This window comes from Mauremys reevesii, linkage group 7 (assembly GCF_016161935.1).
Source record: "Mauremys reevesii isolate NIE-2019 linkage group 7, ASM1616193v1, whole genome shotgun sequence".
In the NCBI taxonomy this organism is placed as follows: domain Eukaryota; kingdom Metazoa; phylum Chordata; order Testudines; family Geoemydidae; genus Mauremys; species Mauremys reevesii.
In genome coordinates, this window is record NC_052629.1 from 4202210 (window position 1) to 4221760 (window position 19551).

At 55.6% G+C, this 19551-nt stretch overlaps 1 protein-coding gene across 1 annotated transcript in view; it reads left to right on the top strand.

The window, feature by feature from the left end:
- TRIM8 (tripartite motif containing 8) overlaps positions 1 to 17870 on the top strand; it is a 54514-nt gene extending 36644 nt beyond the window's left edge. The window contains exons 2-6 of the mRNA XM_039547479.1: positions 8339 to 8434; positions 9982 to 10215; positions 11603 to 11634; positions 12772 to 12887; positions 16402 to 17870. Of these exons, the coding sequence (XP_039403413.1) occupies positions 8339 to 8434; positions 9982 to 10215; positions 11603 to 11634; positions 12772 to 12887; positions 16402 to 17012 (1089 nt within the window). The 3' untranslated portion in view covers positions 17013 to 17870. The remainder of the gene's footprint in view (positions 1 to 8338; positions 8435 to 9981; positions 10216 to 11602; positions 11635 to 12771; positions 12888 to 16401) is intronic.
- Positions 17871 to 19551: the final 1681 nt, after the last annotated feature.

Sequence of the window (19551 nt, forward strand, 5' to 3'; positions counted from 1 at the left end):
GTTTCCGTCAGTGGAGCTCCGCCTGGGAGCTGCTTGCAAGCTGCTGGTGGTGACTTAGAATCATAGACTCTCAGGGTTGGCAGGGACCTCAGGAGGTATCTAGTCCAACCCCCTGCTCAAAGCAGGACCAACCCCAACTAAATCATCCCAGCCAGGGCTTTGTCAAGCCATCACAGGGTCCTTAGCGCTTAGGATCCTTGCACTTCCCGCAAACAAAATTTCGCTCCTGTTCATGATCGCAGGGGACCTGAACACCACTAACCCGAATAAACATTCCCAGGTGTTCACCCAGCCCAGACCAACATAGATCCTCTGATAATTAACCTGGGTTTTCTTTCCTCCAGTTACCTTTAATAACAGCTTGCTGTTTGTGGCCTTCATATACTTGCAGAGCATGAGCCCACCCTTCCCTTATCACGGTTGGATCAAAGCTAACCATACAGCTACTTTTTTGGGGGGGATGATATGTGACGCTAATAGAACAGGCAGGTGGGGAGTGCTGTGCTGCTGGGGGTTGTAGTACGTCCACTCAGCCCAGGCTCCGATTCATTTGGGGTCCCCACTGGCAGGCTACTCGGAGGAAGTAAAACAGTATTTCCCTCCATTCAGAAATCCATTGTGCTCCGATGGTGGAACCGCTTCCGCTTTCCGCCTGTGAACCAACGTATTGCTGGCTGCTAAGGAACCAGTTACTGCTGTGGTAACTATGCACCGAGCGAACAATAGACTCCACACAGTGGGGGCCAGTCCTGCCAGGTGCTGAGCGCCCTGCTTCCTATGTGCTCAGCACCCAGCTCCTCCAGCACCTTGCAGGACTCGGACTGTGTTCAGTATTGGGGCAGCATCTCCTTACTTGTGGGGATTTCTGGGGCTAGTAACGTTATTTATTAATAAGACATTGTCAGAATTTGCATATAAAATAAGACTCCCTGTGTTACTGACAGCACCGTGAATTACTAAGCCTCAAAGAGTCTAAACAAACAGATCCACTTTTCACCATTGATGCGGTTGATTCTCTTTTTGCATTTCACTTGGCTGCAGCGGTGAAACTGGACCAGTCAGTTTCTCTCAGTGTTTCTGGGCAGTTTCACTTTTTGTTTTCATAGGCTACTAGCTTCATGTCCTTGTACTTGGGTTCACAACACCACAGGGCAAGACTTAAATTTAAAAAAAAACCAACCCCAACTCTTTACCCTGAAACAAAAAGGAAATTAATAATCTTCATTTTATCTCTTGTACTTTTTGTTCCTCAAAATTCGCGTTGTGAGGCAGTGTAAACTGGGTGGGGGGGTATTGCTTTTTAAGGATAAGGGTTGGGTTTTTGTTCTTATGTTTTTTAAATGGAATAAATTGGTCAGCTGCCATCCCAGCAAATGGCTGCACCATCCCATTTCTCAGAGAGAGGGCGTAAGGTTTCTTAGACTTTTGGGAAATGCAAACAGATATCCAGACATCAAACAGATGCAAAGGGGCTCAGGTTATCCCAACAGGAAGGTCAGGCATGAACTGTGAGACTTTGCTGCAAATCTTGGGGGGATCACTCGTTAAGTGGTGAACGCTGCTGAATTCAGAAATACCTGTTTGGGAGGAAGTCAGGGGGAGAGGGAAGGGATATATTTTCCTTTTCAAAATATCTAAAGAACTCAGTCCATACTACAGAGAAAGGAAATTGCTCTCATCAATACAGCAAGGGGTGGTTTCTGCCTATATTTTTTATTATTGGAACTAGTTGCTGTGGGTGCAAATACCTCTTATCCCATTGTGTCCTCAAGCATTCAAAATCATGAGTCAGGACCCCCCCAAATCAGAGATTGGCCTCTGAATCATGAGCTGTATCAAACCATCATAAATGTCAGGTTCTTTTATTGGTCTTCTGGTGTCTGAGTCTTTAGATCATACTTCTGACACATTTTCCAGCTTTTCTCTGCACCAGTGAGGCCTGGGAACTTCAAGCAAGCAAGCGAGCAGAGATTCTCATGTAATCACAGGATTCCAGGAGCTGGGGCTTTAGATGAAACACCACGTATTGTGGGGCTTGTGGTGGAATCACGAGAGTTGGCAGCACTGCCTGGAAGGGTTGAAAGGAGGTATAGATAGATTGCGGTTAAATAGTTAAAAGAGCTGCCACAGGACAGGAGAGACACTAAATGCTTAGGGTGTTGGTCTGGCCTTTCCAGAGGCTTGGGCTGAGAATTGAACCCAGATCTTTTGCATTGCTGCGCAATGCTAACAGCTGTGAGCCAGTAGACCTGCTCTGGGCCCCATTCGCACCTTGGGATGGTGAGTCTCGTTGAGGTCAGCGGGAACTTTTCCCGCAGGCTCCGGGAGGCCTGCTGCAGGATGTGTGTGGATGCTTATGATGGAGCTGGAGTGTGGGAGAAGAACCAGGGCTCAGGAGCAGGGAATGTGAAGGGGATTCTGCATCGAGGCTGCTGAGCGGACACAGCCCCCGGAGCTTCACGGGTCAGTTGCCTGCAGCGTGAGAAACCCAACCTGTGCTGCACGAGGTCTGGGTGGGCCTTCCTGGAATGGATTGCTGACGGCGCTGCACCCCTCCCACATGTAAACTCACCAGCAATCAGACGACTGAACTCTGGTTTAATTACTCCTTGCTAGGAATCTAGATGTATTGACACCAGTGGCAAAGCTCCCATTGAGTTCCATGGAGCCAGGATTTCACCCACTACTTTTATATTTAAAAAAAAAAATCCTACTGTCCCCGCAGAGTCGATGACCAGGCCACGTTGATCAGTCACCACGGAGATCTACAGGGTTCTGGACTCTCAGGAGTCGTCAGAGGTAGGGGCTCTAGTTGTGGAGAGACGTCCCCCTCAACAACGTATTCTTCTTGCTGCGTGGCTGGAGGCCGGGTGTCATGTCTGAGTTTTTTGCAGCGTGATGCGTGTCTTGTTACAGAATGTCCGTTACATGGGCCACTGAAGGAGAATTGAATGGGGCCTTCCACTTCCTTCCTTGCTCTGACAGGCTGGTATGATGGCCTCACGAAAGGCTTTTCATCAGGCTGCTGTGCCGTTGTACGGCCGTGGGAACGGCCCGGGTTACGCGGTGTGCAGCTGGAGGCCGAGGATCGGAACGGGCATGCAAGCAGGAGCTGTGCCGGAGATTGTCCTGGGGGTTCTTTAGCGTTCCAGAGAAGCTTGCGTCGCTCCTGTTTCCATGGCTGCCTTTCTGCTGCAGAGGCAGTAGTGGCTTTTTGTAGAGGTTTCATGAAGCGCTCGGCTTTCTGGGAAGTCCCTGAGAAGTGATTTTTTTCCTCTGAGGGGAAGCTGGGGACATGGCAAATTTTGTCAACTCCTGGCTTGGACAGTGGTGATTCATGGTTAGATCTGACTTCCCAAGGGTATCCCAAAGGCAAAGAAATCTTTTCAAGCAGTGAGGTAACCTTGTGAGCAGATGCAGAGGGGGCCAGCTCTCCGGCTGGTTCCCTGTGTGTTGATTGAGGAGAACCAGGACCAGTCATCAGGGAAGAAGTGATCCACAAAAATCATCAGGGTCCTTTGGACAGATCTTGCATTTGATGAAGAGAGTTGGCTTATGTCAGCGGCAAACGTTGGTTGCTTGGCATGGGACTGGGGGACTCAGACAGCTTGTCAATGCCCGTTGTCCGCTGTGAGATATACCGCTCCAGGTGGGCCGTGTTGTTTAGGAAAGAAATGCCCACATGCATTCCAGCTTTGAAATGGACCCTGGTGGAAACCTTCATCTCCTTTTGTGGAGATTCCCGGTTCTTCCCAATAGTCGGGCGCTTGTTCTGGGTGTGGAGTGGGAGCCATCGATGTGGCTGGCAGTAAGCAAGCATCAGGATGGAGCTGTTTTCTTGGAAGTCTTGGAGTCCCCTGGGTGACACTGGTCGGTGGCGCCCTTTGGTACAGTGCGAATGAGTCCACGCAGGGAGGCTGAGCGGGGATCTGTGTGTGCCTTGGGCAGTGCAGAATACGGTTCTGGTTAACGCGGCTAAAGGACTGAGCTGCCGCTCGTAACTTTCCCATCAGTCCGTGGCCATGTGGGGAAACGCCAGCTATTGCCTTCCGGAGTGTAAGCGCCTTGGAGGCCTTTACATCCAGAAGAGTGACCCTGGCTCCTGAGCAGGCCTTCACCGGGGCTCTGATCCAAAGTCGCTCTGTGGTTAAACCCACGTCCTCTTGATTTGTCTTGGGATAGGTCACAGCTTACTGGTCTGCCTGTCCAAACCTAGGGGGCTTTACCCTGGGGTCTGGCCAAGCTGCACTCATAGAATCACAGAATATCAGGGTTGGAGGGGACCTCAGGAGGTGTCTAGTCCAACCCCCTGCTCAAAGCAGGACCAATCCCCAACTAAATCACCCCAGCCAGGGCTTTGTCAAGCCAGGCCTTAAAAACCACTCAATGCAGGCTCCAAGGAACGGGCCCTCGCAGGCTCCAGAGCTGCATGGTTCTGTGGTTTGCAGGAGGAGGGAGAGGTCTGGCCCAGACTGAGCAGTGGTAGACTGGGTCGCGGACACTGCTACACTGGGGAGCCAGGATTAATCGTAGCTGGTGCCTCACACCGTCCTGTTGCCTCCTGTGTGGTTAGTAATATACTTGGGCTTTTTCAAGGCCTGACACAGAAGGGGGGAGTTCTTATTCCACCCAGTAGAGGGGAGTGATGGGGGCAGCGAAGCCCAGTGTATCGCACCGTCAGGGGACTGGGGCTCTGTTCCCAGCTCCACCGCTGACACGTCTGACCGTAGGCAGGTCAATTCCCCTCCCTGTACCTCCGCTTCCCTTCCCACGTGGCCTTGTCTGTTGAGATGGTGAGTTCTTCAGGGCGGGGGTGCTCTCTGCGTATGTACAGCACCTAACACAGCAGGGCCCTGCTCTCCCTGGTGGCCAATCAGTGCTACTGCAATATAAATATTAATAATGCTGTAAGAGTGTGTGTGTGTGTGTACGTACACCCACAGCCTCCAACACCAGTTTCTTACAACCACCTAGAGACACACACACACCAGGGGCACCAGAACAGGGGGGACCAGGGAGCCATGGTCTCCCCACTTTTAAAATGGGAAGGGCATGGCCGTAAGAGCAAGCGATGGCGGGAGGGGGTGGAGAGGAACGAGCAGGGGGGTTCTTGGGGGAAAGAGGCGGGGGGCAGGGCCTCGGGGGAAGAAGGGGCGGGGTGGGGCCTCGGGGAATGGGGAGCGGGGCTCAGGGAGAAGGGGGGCACCCCCACACATTTTTAGGGTGTTTCTGCTGTTCCTGATGCACACCCCGCCTTCCTGTTCATTGCGCATCTAGTCAGGCTCACTAGTGCTGCGAGTCAGTTTCCCCCTCAGGTCCTCATGCCCCGCCCCACCCAGGAGAGCAGAGGGGGGGCTGCCTACAGACCCGCTGGGGGCTGCCGGTTTGATCCAGAGCCGAGATTCAGGGCCACTTTGACCCGTCAGTATCTCTTGAAGGGACCGAGGCTGGAGACGAAGAAACCCAAGAGGGCCCACTCGTCTACTAGTGCCTGACTTACCCAACTGTTAATGAGGCTGCAGGTGCCCCAGACCTTCAGAAAAACAAGAAACGAGGAGGCTCCAAATTCTTGCTTACGAATTAAGTTGAAGGCTTCAGCCTCTCCCTGTGGTGCAGTTAATCGTGGCAGCTCCGTCCACCGCCTCTCTCCCGCCCTCCCTCCCCCTGCTTAGACCAGGAATTAATTACTTGATTATAAATCCCTGAGCGCTGGTTTATATTAGCAATAATCCCCTCAAAATTGGTCTTTGCTGCCATTTTCCTCCATGTCCCCGTTGCTGTGCCGTGTCCAACCGGTTAGTTTTCCAGCGACCCCTCCCTTCTGCCTCGGTGTTAGGAGCCCAGCGGCTTTTTCTGATGGGATTAATGCAGGACGAATTAAGGGCAAATGTCTGAGAATTCGTGTGTGTGTGTGTGTGTGTTACGGGCAGGGCGCCCCTGACGTAGCAAGTGGAGTTGCCCGGCGCTGATCCTATACCAGTGGCTCTTCGCTTGTCTTCTGGCAGGGATGCCCGGCCTCCGAGCCAAGCTGTTTAGCAGATGACTCATATGGTCGTAGCCATTTTTGGATTTCTAATTTATTCTGTCTTTTAGGGCGTGGGCGTGTGTGTCTCTTCCATCTGGCTGAAGCTGGAAAATACACTGTCCTCTTCCCAGAACGAGATTCCCCCTGCTAGAAAATAGAAGTTGCTTGCGGGGCAGCTTTTAAAATGATCTTTCCTCTCTCAGCCCTAAATTCTCAAGGACGGACCTTCTCTCCAAGGGTGCTGCCGCCAGAGCTTCCTCTCTCGCCGGAGGAGCCTGAAACCCCAGTTTTAATCAACGGGGAAATGTACCAGCCCAGCCACAGATTCCACCTTGATGGTGATCAGCCTGGAAAACGTATCATGATATTTCACTCCCCCAGCCAAAAAACCTCCTCGTGGTGGGAGTAGGATTTCGCAAGTTTGGTTTAGCTGAATCTTTGTTATCCAAAAAAACACGTGTATCAGAAATGAGGTCACCTTCTCCCATCTTTTGGGACGCATCTGAAACGCTGTTTATCTGCATTACCTTCCTATCGCCCATCTTGTTGTGTATTTCGCTCTTTACACAACAGAAACAATGTGAAGGAACCACAGCTGGGTCCCAAATAACCATGTTTACTAAACATACACGAACACGTGAGGCCTAGGGACAGACACACGGCTGTTCTGACTGGTTTCTGGCAGCGTCTACAGCACAGAACACAGTGAGCGTCACTAGAGGGCTCACAAGCTATTAAAAGGGATACCGCCTCGTTCCTATACCCTGCACATTTCACGCAGATCGGCGAGGGGATACTATAAATATTTCCTTCTGTCATCACCCCTAAAAGAATCGGGGGATATAGGGATTTGGACTGGCGGTCAAGAGATCTGGTGCTTGTTCCCAATTCTTCTACTGCCTCACTCTGTGACCTTGGATCTCTCTCTTTGCCTCAGTTCCTAGTGTATCGAATGAAAGTAACCTTTCTTTTACACAGCACTTTGGGATCCTCGCATGTAGGGAAAGGCCTTTAGAAGTGTAACTCAGTAGTAGTAAGATCCACATATAGGTAACACCCTGTACTGGGAGTCAGGAGCGGGGATTGAACTTGCTAACTTCCGTACCTACGCATCGGCTTCTACCTGTAGAGCTAAAGGAGTAACTCCATCAGCGGCTGGTGTAGTAGGCTCTTATCCTTACCAGCTGTTAGAGAGGGCTACAACATGCTCAGCCAGCCTGTTAAATTTATTACCAGTATTACTATTCCCTGGTTCTTTACTTGGTTGCTTAGACACAAACCCTGTCCCTGGGAAACGGGGAAGTGGGGCTCCATGGGACAGAGGGAGGAGAATGGATGGGGAGCAGATGGGATGCACTTTTTTCTCCATTCGTCTTGTTTACACTGTTACTTTTGGTAGCCCCTTCCAATTGCGTCAACACTTGTTCGCAGCCAAACCTGGTGGTCCTATAGGAAGCAGCTGTGGCAACGGGGACTCGTATGGGAGACCCCGGGAATGCACTGCAGCCCTATGAGTCTCTGAAGGTCTGGGAGGGACAATGGAGAGAGAAGTGGATATCTTTGCGTATTCAGTGGAGGCAGCTGTGAGTGGAGCCAGCAGTTCCTCCCTCAGTTTGCTGTTTCCTCCAGGCCAGCCGGAACCCCAGACCTCCTCCTGCTGGGGTGTCAGAGCGTCTGCCCCACCAAACCCAGTCAGTGTCGGCCGCTGGGGTAATTGTGATGGTCATTGTCCCTCTGACAGGGCTGCGCAGTGTCGCTCGTAGCGGGGAGCCGAAATGCAGGGTCCTAGACAGAAAACGGGTCAGACCCCACAGTGGCCAGGCCCGCTGCGTGGAGAGGGAACGCTGACCTTTCAGACCCATCCCTCAGGACGGCTGTTCCAAGGTGGTTTCCAGGCACAAACAGGCTTTCAGCCTAGAGGAGTTTCCTTAACAGCTCACGAAAGCCACCAAGAAAGAACCAATATAAAGTCCCCCGTGAGGGTGGAGGCGGGGACGTCTCTCTTGCTCTGTAAGACCCTCCCCATCGTCATTGCTACCCCCAAAAAGCCAACCAGGCAGAGACTGGCACTAAGAGAGGCTGCAACTCAGGGACGGATGCTGCCTGCTAGCTGGAGAGGGGTGCTTAGGATGGGACCTTGTAGATCAGGCTGCTCTGGGGAATTTCAGACCCCTGAACGGTTGACCCGGCACACCACCTCAGCTGCCCCGTTGATGTTGTGGAACGTTGATCCCGCTTGCGTCTCTCCTCCCTCGCGTGCCCCTGCGACTCGCCCCAGTGCCTAACGGCCGCTTGCCCCCTGTTCTCTTGCAGAAGATGCTGATGAAGCAGCAGGACCGCCTGGAGGAGCGGGAGCAGGACATCGAGGAGCAGCTCTACAAGCTGGAGTCAGACAAGCGGCTGGTCGAGGTAGCTGGTGCTTTTCCCTCCCTTGTGCCCGCGCCCTTCGGCCAAGGCAGGGTCTCACGCGGCAGCAGGGCATGAGCCAGTCCTCCCACGCCGCGGGCTGCCCGGGCATCGCTTTCCGTCCTCGAGGCGCCTGCGGCTCGGTGGTGCTGGGCGTGCTGGGGTTGGGGGACAGAGGTCCAGCCGGCATGGAGTTAACTCTCTGCTTGGGGCCAGGGCAGTCACCCGGGAGACTGAGGTTAATATTTTGCATAGGGGAAAATCTGTAGTGTCCGCCCCCCTTCTCTTTATGGCCCCATGGCATGGCAGGTCACCCCCCTGGGGGGCTCAGGCAGAGCAGGGGGCACGTGGAGCCTTTCAGCTCTAGCTCGCCGGCTCTGGCCCAACCCATGTCAGCAAAGCTTTGTGGGTGAAACTGACGGGGGGGGGGTGTCTCAGGCCGGTGATCGCGGAGGGATCTGGCCCCTCGGCGGGCAGGCTCGGCTGAGGAACCAAGGCCTGAACAGGCCCTGGAGACAGCCCCCCTCGCTGGCGGAGTTGGTTGCTCTCGGGCGGAGTTGAGGCCCGTACACCCCAGGCGATCTGCTTGGATCTGGAGGGAATTGGCTATCCCAGCAGAGGCCTTGAGCCTTCACACCGCCCTGGGACCTCTGCGGTTCCCGGGCTGCTCAGCTGCACGGCCAGGGACGGTCCAGCTGGCAGATGGCCCTGGAACTGCTCCTCCACCCATCACGGGCCTTCCCGGGCACGGCAGAGGCTGCAGGTTGCGTTGGCTTCTGGATGAGGGTGGGGCAGAGGGAGGGAACGGCTGTTCTCTGGGTTGTTAGAAGCTAGGCCTGGGTGGGTGACACTGATTAATCCACTGTGATCACTCCTGCGCTCACCCTGCCAATCCCCCCACCCCCGAGCCAGGAATGGAACCCAGGCGTCCTGACCCTCAGGGCCACATTGTTCCCTCCTCCACAGCCCTGACTATCTTGGTGAATGGGCTGAGGCAAAGCCGAAGGGCCGGCCTGTCAAGAGGCAGGTGGTGGGGAGCGGGGGGCAGGCCGGGGATGTCGGCAAAGCACTAGCAGGCCCTGTCCCCGTCCGCGAGGGGAGCGGGGGGCAGGCCGGGGAGGTCGGCAATGCACCAGCAGGCCCTGTCCCCGTCCGCGAGGGGAGCGGGGGGCAGGCCGGGGAGGTCGGCAAAGCACTAGCAGGCCCTGTCCCCGTCCGCGAGGGGAGCGGGGGGCAGGCCGGGGAGGTCGGCAATGCACCAGCAGGCCCTGTCCCCGTCCGCGAGGGGAGCGGGGGGCAGGCCGGGGAGGTCGGCAAAGCACTAGCAGGCCCTGTCCCCGTCCGCGAGGGGAGCGGGGGGCAGGCCGGGGATGTCGGCAAAGCACCAGCAGGCCCTGTCCCCGTCCGCGAGGGGAGCGGGGGGCAGGCCGGGGATGTCGGCAAAGCACCAGCAGGCCCTGTCCCCGTCCGCGAGGGCGGTGGGCAGGGCTCTGCAGCGAGCGGGCGTGGCGGGCGCTGACCCTGGCCGCGCGCTCCTCCCCCCCCGGCAGGAGAAGGTGAGCCAGCTGAAGGACGAGGTGCGCCTGCAGTACGAGAAGATGCACCAGCTCCTGGACGAGGACCTGCGCAAGACCATGGAGATCCTGGAAAAGGCCCAGGCCAAGTTCTGCAACGAGAACGCGGCCCAGGTGCTGCACCTCAACGAGCGCATGCAGGAGGCCAAGAAGCTGCTCAGCTCCGTCCAGCTCATGTTCGACAAGACCGAGGACATCAACTTCATGAAGGTGCCGGGAGGGGGCCCCCTGGCCAGGGGAGGGCAGAGGGGGAGCCCCTGGGATAACGGGGCTGGTGGCTGGATTCTAACAGAGGAGGGGAGGGGTGGGGGACATCTTGGGGCAGGCACTAGTTTGTCAGGGTCCCTGGCCTGAACATACCCCCCCATCGTGCCCCCAGGACAAAGACACTCGAGTTCAGTGATGGGCTGGGAGCAGAGTCACCTCGTGATTCCCCCGCGCCGGCTCTCCCCACGCCGTCGATACCCCCAGCTCCCAGCCTGGAAGAGGAGGCCGCAGGGGAGGGGGCTTCTGGCCAGGGACAAGGCAGGATCGGCTCCTCTCAAGAGTCTGTTTGGCTCCCGGTGGCCGGAGTAGCTTTTCCAGCCCACCGGCCCGTTTGTTCGGCTGGAAGCCGGGACGCTCCCCCGTCCTTGCTGTGGATGAGCTGGTTTCTCCTGGGATAGGCTGGCAGTGGGTCGTGGCCCATGGGGATAATTAGCCAACCCGGGGAGGGGATGGACAAAAGATGGGCTAGGAACAAAGTCCACGTCTCACAGCAGAGTTAGGGGTCGGGGGTGGGGGGGACATCGAGTGGATCATCTCTAAACAGAAAAGGGGGACGCTCAGGATCTCCCACCTTCCTGAGCCTGGGTGGGTTTTAGGGCCTCCCACCCAAACCCCGATTGAGCTGGTGCACGAAGCGGCTCGATCCCTCTGCCTCACCTCGCTCCCCGGGTGGATTCCGACCGATTAAGGGGCCCTTCCCGGCCTCAAAGCTGGGGTCGGGGGAGTGGCTGGGGGCCAGTATCTCCCCTCCCTTCACCTCACCCTCCTCTGGTGGTAATCTCCTGCAACAGCTCTGCTCCTTTAAGGCGGATGATCAACCCCTGAGCTGCTGCCGCCTGTGCTGGCTTCCTTAGTAAAGAGGCTTTAAAGGGAGCTGGGAAAATCCCGGGCCGAATCCAGCTGATGAGCAGGACTTTACGCCCTGATCGAGGGGAGCGCTGGGGCCAGTTGCAAACACAGCCAGTGGGAAAGGCCAGGGCCCCAGATCCCTTCCCAGAGGTGAATCCGAAGGCTGCTCTTTTGGGGAGTGGCGGTGAAGCTAGCTGGGGGGTGAGCAGTGCTGCGTTAGCCGTTCAGCCCTGCAGAGCCTCCTCCTGAACTGTAACACCGGTGCCAGGTGACTCTGTCCCATCCTAGCTCCCGGCGGGTGACTTATCCGCATCTCACGCCCCCCCCGGCAATTTGGCATGATCTCTGCTCAGGAGAGAGCTGGGCCTGGAGCGAGTGGGGGGGGGGGGGGGGCGGCTGCAGGTCCCGGGAGAGGTGCATCGGGACACAGCGGAGACGATACACAGCAGCCACTGACCAGGGTTTCTCCTTTCCCTCGTAGAATACCAAGTCCGTGAAAATCTTAATGGACAGGTAAGGAGCCAGTCTCTTGGCAGCTCGTGTTCTCGAGCAAGGGTGGGATCGGAGGCATTGTCAGGCTGTGTTGCAGGGCTACGGCGCGTGGCTTAGACACAGGGCTACGCCTCGCACGACGCGGCTTCTAGGCCCGTCTCTCACTGAGTCACTGCCCTGCCTTGTGCCTCAGTTTCTCCCCTCTGAAAAATGGAGCTAAGAATTTACCCCCCAGGGGTTTGGGAGGTTTGAGTCGTTGCCACGTGCAGAGTGCTTCGAGAGCTTCAGCGGAGAAGCGCTGTGGCAGCAGAAAGCCTGGTGGTTGTATGATCCGGAGCCGTTATCTGGGGTGGGGGGAAAAGTCACACGCTCTCCCAGAAGAGCGAGCCCCGGTCAGACGGGAGTGAGTGCAAGGCGCGGCCCCGTTAGCTCAGTGGATCCATCCCTGGGCCTAACTACCGGCACTGCGAGGACTCGCGGTCGCCACCCCTGCAGTGTGCGCCTCTTGGTCTCTCCAGCCTGGCCCCCGCCTACTTGCTGGCTGCAGAGACGCACGCAGGGCACCCCGAGGACGTCCACGCCCAAGTTGTGACATGGCCAGGCCTGGGAAGGACCCTAACAGATGCATTCGCCTCCCGCCGAAGGGCAGCTCCGAGGAGAGCCACGGACTGATTTGGGAGGAGAGATTAAAAGAGCTGGGAACGGGGGGCCGTGATCACAGGGCATAAGACCCCCAGAAGGGAGGGGGCCAGTGTCGGATGGTACCCTGGGATCTGCCTGGGGCTAATGGGCTGAATGGAAAGGAAATGCAGGCTAGATACCAGGAGCACCTTCTTGCCTGTGCCATGTCCGGCTACGGGGGCGTCTCCATGGGGGTTGGGGGAGTCACACCACGGGGCCCTTTTAAAATTAGGCTGGCCAAAGCCCCAGGAAATGACGCCCAGGAGAGGGACTGGCTGATGTAAAGGCCTTTCCGTCCCTGGCTGAAGTGCAGCTAATTACAGATGAGGCTGCCTGGCAGATGTTCGGCAGCTGTCGGCCTCTGGGAAAGGCTTGGGGAGAGATGGGAGCCGGGCAGAGCGTGGGGGGGTGAGGAGAGAGGAGGGGAAGCTCGACGTTTTTAATGAGTCCTTTTGCTCTCCTTGCCGGTTCATCAAGGACCCAGAACTGCACGGGCGGCAGCCTGCCGCCTCCCAAGATCGGCCACCTCAACTCCAAGCTCTTCCTGAACGAGATCGCCAAGAAGGAGAAGCAGCTGAGGAAGCTGCTGGAAGGTGAGGCATCCCCCTGAACCACTGGCCTTGTCACGCAGCGCTCTGCGCCCTGAGAGCGAGATGCCGGTGGCATCCGGGGAGAGAGGAAGCCGGATCTCCCCTCCCCCCCACCCCGGTGTCATTGCTCTGAGGTCAGCAGGGTTAGCCCAGGGCTGGAGTCGATCCGCTCTTTGCTGGTGCTGACAAACCATCGCTCTGCATGTCCAGGGTTACCAAAGGAGACAGGGCAGCTCCCCAGGCTAAAAATGTGCAGGGGATTGAATGCACCAGTGCTTGTATGTTAATTGCATGAAGGTTTAAATCAGCCCAGAACCCCTTTGTGACCTCTGAGCTCTGTGTCGTTGCAGTAAAGCCACAGGAACTCCAGTGGCTTTGCTCCAGATTGATGCCAATGTGACCGTGATCAGGGTCCGGCCCTTTGTGCGTGAAGGGGGTTTACATGCAGGAAACGGCCCTCTGTATGTTGTGCGTCTGCAAGGATGGCAGACCCATCAGGAAACATCCCCTGCCACTCTCCTGCCCTTCCCTGGGTCTGCTGCAGGCACCAGGCAACTTGCGGAACTGGCCTCCAGTGCAGGTTGTCCTGGGACTATGAGCTGATCCCTGGGAGGAAAGAGTTCTGGTTGAAGCAATCATTAAGGATCCCTGGGCCCTTTTCCCAGGACGGGTGATAGCGCCGGTGCCCTGGCCTGGTTGGATAACTGCATTCTCCCTCCCTACATGCCATTTCCATTGGTTATGGCGTCGTTTGTTGTGTATATATAGTGCCCTGGGCACCTCTGGGGCTTCACCCGGCCCAAGGATCTTCCAGGCTAACGTAGAGTTAACCCAGCAAGGAGGACTATGAACAGTGTCTGGCAGGAAGGCATGTGGGAGGATGGAGGATTGGGCAGTGGTGATCAGAGCTGCTCACGTGCGACTTCCTGGCCTGAAATGCTGTGCACAGATGCTGGCTGTACCGGCTTCCCCGGGCACACCCTGACGGCCGAGCAGGTTTAGAAATCAAAAGAGGCGGCACAACTCCGTGCCGGGTGCCCACGCACAACTGCTGCGCATGCGCCCGGGTGAATTTCAGGTTTGCTTTCTGCAAACATTCGTGCCAGTAAAATGCACAGTCTCTTGAAGGCTGCTCAGAAGCCAATACAAAAGGGGACTGGAGTGAATTCTTTTAAATAGATGCTAGTCTTTTTAATTAGTATCCCGGCTCTCCCAAAGTAGTGACAGAAAATGGCTATGCAGGCAGGTGACTTTCCCACCCTGTTCCAATCACAGAACACACACAGGATCTGGGCCAAATTTACCTGTCTATCTCTGGTTCCCATCACCATGGTATCTGGGCACCTTCCTGCCATTTGCCTTTAGCATTAACTTAAATGACAACAAAAGAAACCTCAACCAGCTGTCCTTAGAGTTTGTCCCTGCAGGACCCCTTTATCCCTGTCCTGAGTTCCCTTTGTCTCCTTTCATTGCCCTGGGTTGGGGCTAATGGGGCCCACCTGGTCTGGCTGCCGAGGTGAGTCAGCAGACATAACTCTGCCTCTGTTAGCAAGAGGCCTGCAGGTCCGCGCGGGCAACTAGAACTTGGCTCCCTGTTACAAGGTAGAAATCGGAGTCTGATTCTTCTCCTGCAAATGGCTCTGGAATCAATGGTGTTACTCTGAACGTCTGCTGTTATGCCCCTTTAGGTAAAGAGGAGGCAGAAATCCTCTCTAACGGATGTAGATGGGATTCTGTATTGAGGCTGCCAGACACAGACAAACCCCATGGCTCCCTCTAGTTTCCAGGATAATTAACAGCCCGTGGTGGCTAGCATCGCCACCAGGCAGGGTCTCCTGAAATCATGGCCTGGGACGGCAGAGCTGCTTCACACGCTGGGGTGCTGGAGCTAGTCCCAGATCTGGCTTCTCCAGGCTCTGTGGTTCTTGTTCTCCCCCCCTGCCTCCTCTTGCTCCTCGGCCCTGCCAAATGGCTGCACTACTAATGCAGAGCGGCCCTAGCCAGCAGCTGCTCGGCAAGGAGGGTGAGGTAATGTTTGGCTGGTGTAGAGAGCCCTGCACTTCCAAGAGACCCAGCCGGGGTTCGCCTTGTACGCTGGCCGACATCCATGCAGCTCCGGTGCTGGGAACGGGCTTCGGGAGGGCTGGAACTGGACCATGGCCCTGTAATTACAGCTTTGACCATGGCTCTGAAACCAGCTTCCAGCTCCTCCTTCCCTGTGGGCCCTCGCATCGGTGCATGGGGCAAATTCCATCCCTTCTCTTTGGATGGTTGCCGAGAGTGCGGATTCCAGCTCCCTCCCTCTGGACGAGTGGGGTGATTGTGGGGGTCCGGTTCCAGTGCCCGCCCTCTCTGGCACGTGGCCGCGACGCCCCGGGCAGGGCTGCAGGGAGAAGGGACTGCTGGGAGAGCGGGGGTGGAACTGACTCTGCAGTAGCGGGAGAGGAAGTCAGACAGCCCTGGTGAGCGTCTGTTGCCTGCTCTCTCGGAACGCGAGCTGGGGCGTTACAGCGGGAATGTCAGCGCCTGCCTCTCGGATCATTTCTGCAGCCCCCCTGTTCGCTGGGCTCTTGCCTGCTTCCCAGATTGAGTCATTGCGGTCTGTGCAGGATGGAGAGCATCCTGGCGAGCTCCTGCCCACAGGGAGGGACTGGTACCGACAGGAGTCTGCAGGTCCTAGTGGGCTGGCTCAGGAGAGCAGATGGGGTGGGGGTTGCCTCTTCCCACTAGCTTAGGGTGGGAGACAGGATGGCCTGGTAGGTCTCCCCCAAAGGCCTTGATGCTAGCTGGATTGGCTCATCCTTCCGAAGCCAATTTCCTGACAGCTTCTTGGTTGGGTGAGACCTGCAGACCCAAGGCTCAGCATGAGCAACAATTAAGATCCTCTGGAGTATTTCCTGGAAGTTGCCGTTTGCCCACGTGTCCGGGGCCAAAACCTCCTCTCTGCCTCGTTGCCGAATGTTAACTGATCTGCCTGGCTGCTTGCCTCCACCCCAGAAGCAGTTGCATGCCAGCGGTGCCATGTGTAAAGCGTCACCCACTGACGATGGGCCAGGCTAGAAGTGGTTGGGAGACCACCAAGGGCTATTCGATGCTGCCAGAAGAGCTAGTTGTGATTCAGTAGGGGGTCTCTCTCTTCCAAATCAGTACCGCACCAATGCCCTAGGAGGCGCTGTGCTCCCTTCCGCACAGCTGCAGCTCTGCCCTGCCTCCTCCCACCCCCACTCGTCCCCCTCCTCCTCAGCACCTCCCGCCTGCTGCTGAACAGCTGATTGGCGGCAGGGGGGAGGTGCTGAGGGGGAGGAGCTGGTCAGCGGGGCCTGCCAAACAGCTGATCGGCGGGTGGCTGGTGGGTGCTGAGCACCCACTTTTTTTTTCTCCCTGGGTGCTCCAGCCACGGAGTTGGCGTCTATGGGCTTGTCGTTTCTCTGAGCCGTTGTTAGTTTTCCCCTCTGGCTCCTGAACTCCAGCGGCAGTTTCTGATCTGGCCATTTGTCTTTTCTCTCTCCCCATCCAGGTCCATTCAGCACCCCGGTCCCATTCCTACAGAGCATCCCCATGTACCCGTGCCCTAGCGTCAGCAACTCTGGAGCGGAGAAACGCAAGCACTCCGCGGCCTTCCCCGAAGGCAGCTTCCTAGAGCCATCGTCCGGGACTGTGGCTAGCCAGTATATGAGCCAGGGGGCTTCCGCTGGTGAGGGCCAGTCCGCACAGCCCATGGTGCCTTGTACCTCCACGCAGCACATTGTCGGACTGCCCAGTGGCCCGCAGCCAGTCCACTCTGGTTCGGTCTTCAACCCGTCTCACTATCCCAATAGCACGTCATCTCAGCAGTCTGTGCTCTCCCAGTACGGCGGGCGCAAGATCCTGGTGTGTTCAGTGGATAACTGTTACTGTTCCTCGGTGTCCAACCACAGCGGGCACCAGCCGTACCCCAGGTCGGGCCACTTCCCCTGGACAGTCTCTTCGCAGGAGTACTCCCACCCGCTCCCCCCTGCTCCGGCTGTTCCTCAGTCGCTTCCCGGACTTGCCGTGAGGGAATGGATTGACGCATCCCAGCAGCACGGGCGGCAGGATTTCTATAGAGTCTACGGCCAACCTTCCACCAAACACTACGTCACCAGTTAACCATCAGACTCCCCATAGAGTGTTGTTAATTACACATTCGGAGCTAAAAATCCAGTTTTCTTGCTTTCTTTTTAAATCGCATCCAATTTTCTTCCTTCCCACCTCTTCGGAATTTGGGAGGCTCTTTTCTCTCATCTCTCTCTCTCTTTTTTTTTTTTTTAAATATTGGTTTTTAATTTAATGTTTTCAAAATTCCTCCCTTCGCTGGAAAAAGATGAGGATGAAATTAACGAAAAGAAATGAATGAGGTTTTTCAATCAGACACCTGGTTTCGAATTTCACACGTACTTGCTACTTCCTGGTTTGGAAAACTTAGAGGGACGGTGGCTCTTTTTCTATTTCAGTGTCTGTGGGTTCTTTTTGCTTTGCGCTTAATTCTTATTTTTTCCTTCCCTTAAAAAAAAAAATTCTATCATTGATTCAGTAAGAAACGATACTTGTAGATTTTTGGGTTTGTTTTTTTTTAAAACAAGGCTTATCTTTTCGTGTGTGTGTGTGTGGAAAGGCCACTTATCATGCATCCTGGCATTTTTTTTTCCTTCTTTCGAAGATTTGTAAATACACAATGGCAGGAGATTTAATGCACAAACAAACAAAAACAAACAAAAAAAAGGGAAAAGAAACTTAAAAAAAAAAAAGAATAAATAAGAAAAAATATTTCTGTTTTAGTTTCCGGGGGGGAAGCGTCGCCAAGTTGCACACGCCCCTTCCCGTGTATCGCTGATGCAACTTCCTGTAACAAGCACTTTGTATAAAAAAAAAAAGTGGACTTCCTGCTATAAGGCACAGGTATTTATTCTGTAACCAATTTTAGAACACAAAAAAAATATTCAAATAAATGTGATCACTTAGTGCAAATGCCTCGCTTTGCTCCCCCTCCTGCCTCCCCCTCGCCCCCCCCAGGGAACCAGGGACCCATCTCTGCTCCAAAAGAAGGCTGTGACTTCATTTTAAAAAATATTCTCCAGTTAGGTGGGTTTGTCTCTTTAATTCAGGTGTTGGAAATGACCTAATGAGCAGTGCCCGGGTGGGGGGAACACACGCCGGCTTTGGGCCACTATCGCTGATGTAAATCTGGAGGAACCCTTTTAAAATCAAGGGGCCCGATTCGGCAGTGGCTCAGTGCCTTGGATCGTTGCGGTTGGCCTGCTTCTCCGTTGCTTTGCACGCTTTACCTGATTCTCCTCTCATCTTACTCCGGTTTTGCCGTGGTGTAAATCCATTGACTGGAGCAGAGTCGCTCTTCATTTGTGCTGGAGGGAGCAGCGATTCAGCCCCCTTGTGTCAGCCTTTTGCTCCTAATTCAGCAGAACATTTTAACGCATGCTTCAGTCCTGTTGATTTGACTGCCGTTGGGTGCTGAGCAGGTGCCTTCCCTTGTTCTGATCTGGGAGCATTTCACATTCACTCTGGGAGGAGTACGTGACCAGCTGGCAGAGGAGTGAGGGCAGCCCTTTGACTTCAGTGGGGCTACACCCGGTCGTAGGGGTTACTCCAGGTAATAAGTGCGTGCGGAACCGGGCCCTCATGCTGGTTCTACCCAGTGATGTAAAGTGTAATTACTCCTGATTCTCGCTGACGGAGCGCGAGATCCGAATCGGACCCATTTTCTTGTCAATATAAACCAGTCCCCCGGGGAGAGCCATAACTGGGCTGTAACGTTCTAAAAGCTGTGACCAAGCAAGGTTTATTGGGGGATGGGGACAGGATGGAGATTGCTGTCCCGAGGAACTAGAGTGAAATCTTGTTGACTACAGTGTGTGTAAGGATCCGCCTGCCTTTATCAAGTAGCAGTGAACCCAGTACGGATACAGTTCAGAGCCGCCCTGGATTGCACTCCCGGCTGTGGCCAACTAATCGGTCCCAGGGATGGGTGGGCGTTTCACGTGTCTGCTTTTTATAGCGTAGCCCGTACTTAGGCCAGCCGACCTGGAAGCTGTGAGGGCGGATCAGAGGGAGCCGTTGAGACGAGCTCTAATTCGCGTTGACTTCCACAAACCACCGAATTCCCCCTTTTTGCTGCGGAAGCAAGTGGGGACGTGCAGCTGGTGAAATCTGGCTTGGCTCTGAGCTGGTGACTGGGGGTTTAGGGCCGTTGACTTCGCTCTTGACTTACATGGGCGTTAGTGGCATCTGGCCTGGCCCGGTCGGGACACCAGACTCCTTCCTGGAGGAACGTTTTCGTTGAGCTCGGCTGATGTTTTGGCTTCAGACACCAGGGAGTGGGAGGGAGCTTGTGAGGTCCAGGAACATTTGTGGTTCCTGAACTGGTGACAGCTTCCCATGCGCCCTCCCTGTTAGCCAGCGGAGGGCTGCGTGCTGGGGAGAAGAGGCAGAACCCAGGGTCTGGGCATTGGCTGCTCTGGCGCAAACAGAACCAGAGTCAGCACCTGGGTGTGTTTGGACCTGGAGGTCCCATCTGGGCCCCTCTGATCCACGCTGCCTGTGCACGGCCCTCAGTCCGCGCCGTCTCCCGGGCGGTCACAGGAACAGGAACTGCGGCTGCTGTCTTTTTTCCCGACCTGCCGTGTGAAAACGT